General features: G+C 62.3%; 1 protein-coding gene across 1 annotated transcript in view; it reads right to left on the bottom strand.

Moving 5' to 3' along the window:
• Positions 1-2,521, bottom strand: part of LOC102043273 (complement C3-like) — a gene marked incomplete at its 3' end in the record, with an annotated part of 38,564 nt that overhangs the window by 15,720 nt on the left and 20,323 nt on the right. The window contains exons 19-21 of the mRNA XM_014311492.1: positions 2,420-2,521; positions 1,361-1,432; positions 664-895 (exon numbers count right to left, since the gene is read on the bottom strand). The exon at positions 2,420-2,521 is cut by the window's right edge and continues 14 nt beyond it. Coding sequence (XP_014166967.1) covers positions 664-895; positions 1,361-1,432; positions 2,420-2,521 — 406 coding nt within the window. The remainder of the gene's footprint in view (positions 1-663; positions 896-1,360; positions 1,433-2,419) is intronic.

The raw sequence follows: 2,521 nt of genomic DNA, 5'->3' as shown, positions 1-2,521 counted from the left end.
CCACCAACCCTGCCACCAGTGCCCCCCCAGTGCCCCCCCAGTGTCACCCAGTGTCACCCAGTGCCACCCCAGTGCCACCCCAGTGTCACCAACCCTGTCACCAGTGCCACCCCAGTGCCACCCCGGTGTCACCCCAGTGTCACCAACCCTGTCACCAGTGCCACCCCAGTGCCACCCCGGTGTCACCCCAGTGTCACCAACCCTGTCACCAGTGCCACCCAGTGTCACCCCAGTGTCACCCAGTGTCACCCAGTGCCACCCAGCGTCACCCAGTGTCACCCCAAGGAACATCCAAGGAACACCCAAGGAGCACCCAACGTTCACCTGACCTTCATGCAAGGAACACCCAAAGAACACCCAAGGAACACCCAAGGAACACCCAAGGAACATCCAAGGAGCACCCAAGGAACCTCCAAGGAACACTCAAGGAACACCCAAGGAACACCCAAGGAACATCCGAGGAACACCCAAGGAACACCCAAGGTTCACCTGACCTTCACCAAAGAACACCCAAGGTTCACCTGACCTTCACCAAAGAACATCCAACCTTCACCCAAGCTCTGCTCAAGCTCACCTTCACCCGAGTTCCACCAAGGAACACCCAAAACCCACCTAAGACACTCCACCAAAGCTCCACCCGAGGCTCCTCCAACCTCCCCTGACCTTCTCCCACCCTCCGTGCCCCAACACTTGCTTCTGGCCAGGCCGGCGCTGGGTGAGAGGTTCTGCCGGTCCCGCTTGGCCTTGATGTATCTGCAGCAGTCGAGGAAGGCGCGGACGCAGGACTCGCCCTCCAGGATGTACTCGCTCCTCTGCTCGCAGCCGTGCCCCATCGGGTTGTCCTTCATCCCGTCCTCGCAGCACCTCCTCTCCAGCTTGTCCGAGTACTCGGCCGCTGGTGGACACCAGGACAGGGCTGGGACAGGCCCTGGTGGCTCTTGGGAATGGGGACCTTGGGGTGTGGGACACTCTGGTGGCTCTGGAATGGGGACCTCAGGGGTGTGGGACACTCTGGTGGCTCTGGAATGGAGACCTTGGAGTGTGGGACACTCTGGTGGCTCTGGAATGGGGACCTCAGGGGTGTGGGACACTCTGGTGGCTCTGGGATGGGGACCTTGGGGTGTGGGACACTCTGGTGGCCCTTAGAAACATGGGGACCTCGGGGTGTGGGACACTCTGGTGGCTCTTTAGGACATGGGGACCTTGGGGTGTGGGACATTCTGGTGGCCCTGGGATGGGGACCTCGGGGTGTGGGACACTCTGGTGGCTCTCAGGAACATGGGGACCTCGGGGTGTGGGACACTCTGGTGGCCCTGGGATGGGGACCCCTGGGGACAAGGGACACCGCAGTGCCACCTACCCTTGGTGCCCTTGTACTCGGCGAGTGCCAGCGAGCGCCGCCTGCGTTTGGCAGGCTGGGGACACAGGAGCTCTGGGGACAGAGGGGACATTGGTCAGGACCCCACGGTGTCCCAGGTGTCACATCCCAAAGTTCAGGATCACCTCTCCCATCCCTGAGGTGCCACCTCCACCATCCCTGAGGTGTCACCTCCACCATCCCTGAGGTGTCACCTCCACCATTCCTGAGGTGTCACCTCCACCACCCCTGAGGTGTCACCTCCACCACCCCTGAGGTGTCACCTCTCCCATCCACAAGGTGTCACCTCCACCATCCCTGACATGTCACATCCTCCATCCCCAACGTGTCACCTCCCCTGTCCCTGAGGTGCCACATCCTTGAAGTGTCACCTCCACCATCCCCGAGGTGTCACCTCTCCCATCCCCAAGGTGTCACCTCCACCATCCCTGAGATGTCACCTCCCCCATCCCCAACGTGTCACCTCCCCTGTCCCTGAGGTGCCACATCCTTGAAGTGTCACCTCCACCATCCCCGAGGTGTCACCTCTCCCATCCCCAAGGTGTCACCTCCACCATCCCTGACATGTCACATCCTCCATCCCCAACGTGTCACCTCCCCTGTCCCTGAGGTGCCACATCCTTGAAGTGTCACCTCCACCATCCCCGAGGTGTCACCTCTCCCATCCCCAAGGTGTCACCTCCACCATCCTTGAGATGTCATCTCTCCCATCCCCGAGGTGTCACCTCCACCATCCCCGAGATGTCACCTCCTCCATCCCCAAGGTGTCACCTCCTCCATCCCCGAGATGTCACCTCTCCCATCCCTGAGGTGTCACCTCCCCCATCCCCAAGGTGTCACCTCCACCATCCCCAAGGTGTCACCTCCACCATCCCCAAGGTGTCACCTCCACCATCCCCGAGATGTCACCTCTCCCATCCCTGAGGTGTCACCTCCACCATCCCCGTCCCCTGCTCCATCCCCGAGGTGCCACCTCTGTAAGACGCCACCTCCCTGAGGTGCCACCCCCTGTCCCCGAGGTGCCACCACAGCTGTCCCCACCTGACCGCTGGGGCGTGGTGACCTTGACGCTGGTGGTCAGGCTCAGGCCGGCGTCCGCGAAGACGCCGACGTTGTCCCGGCCACTGCCCGCCCTGCAGCCGA

This window comes from Geospiza fortis, unplaced genomic scaffold (assembly GCF_000277835.1).
Source record: "Geospiza fortis unplaced genomic scaffold, GeoFor_1.0 scaffold105, whole genome shotgun sequence".
Taxonomy (NCBI): domain Eukaryota; kingdom Metazoa; phylum Chordata; class Aves; order Passeriformes; family Thraupidae; genus Geospiza; species Geospiza fortis.
This window is presented reverse-complemented; position numbering and strand designations above follow the sequence as displayed.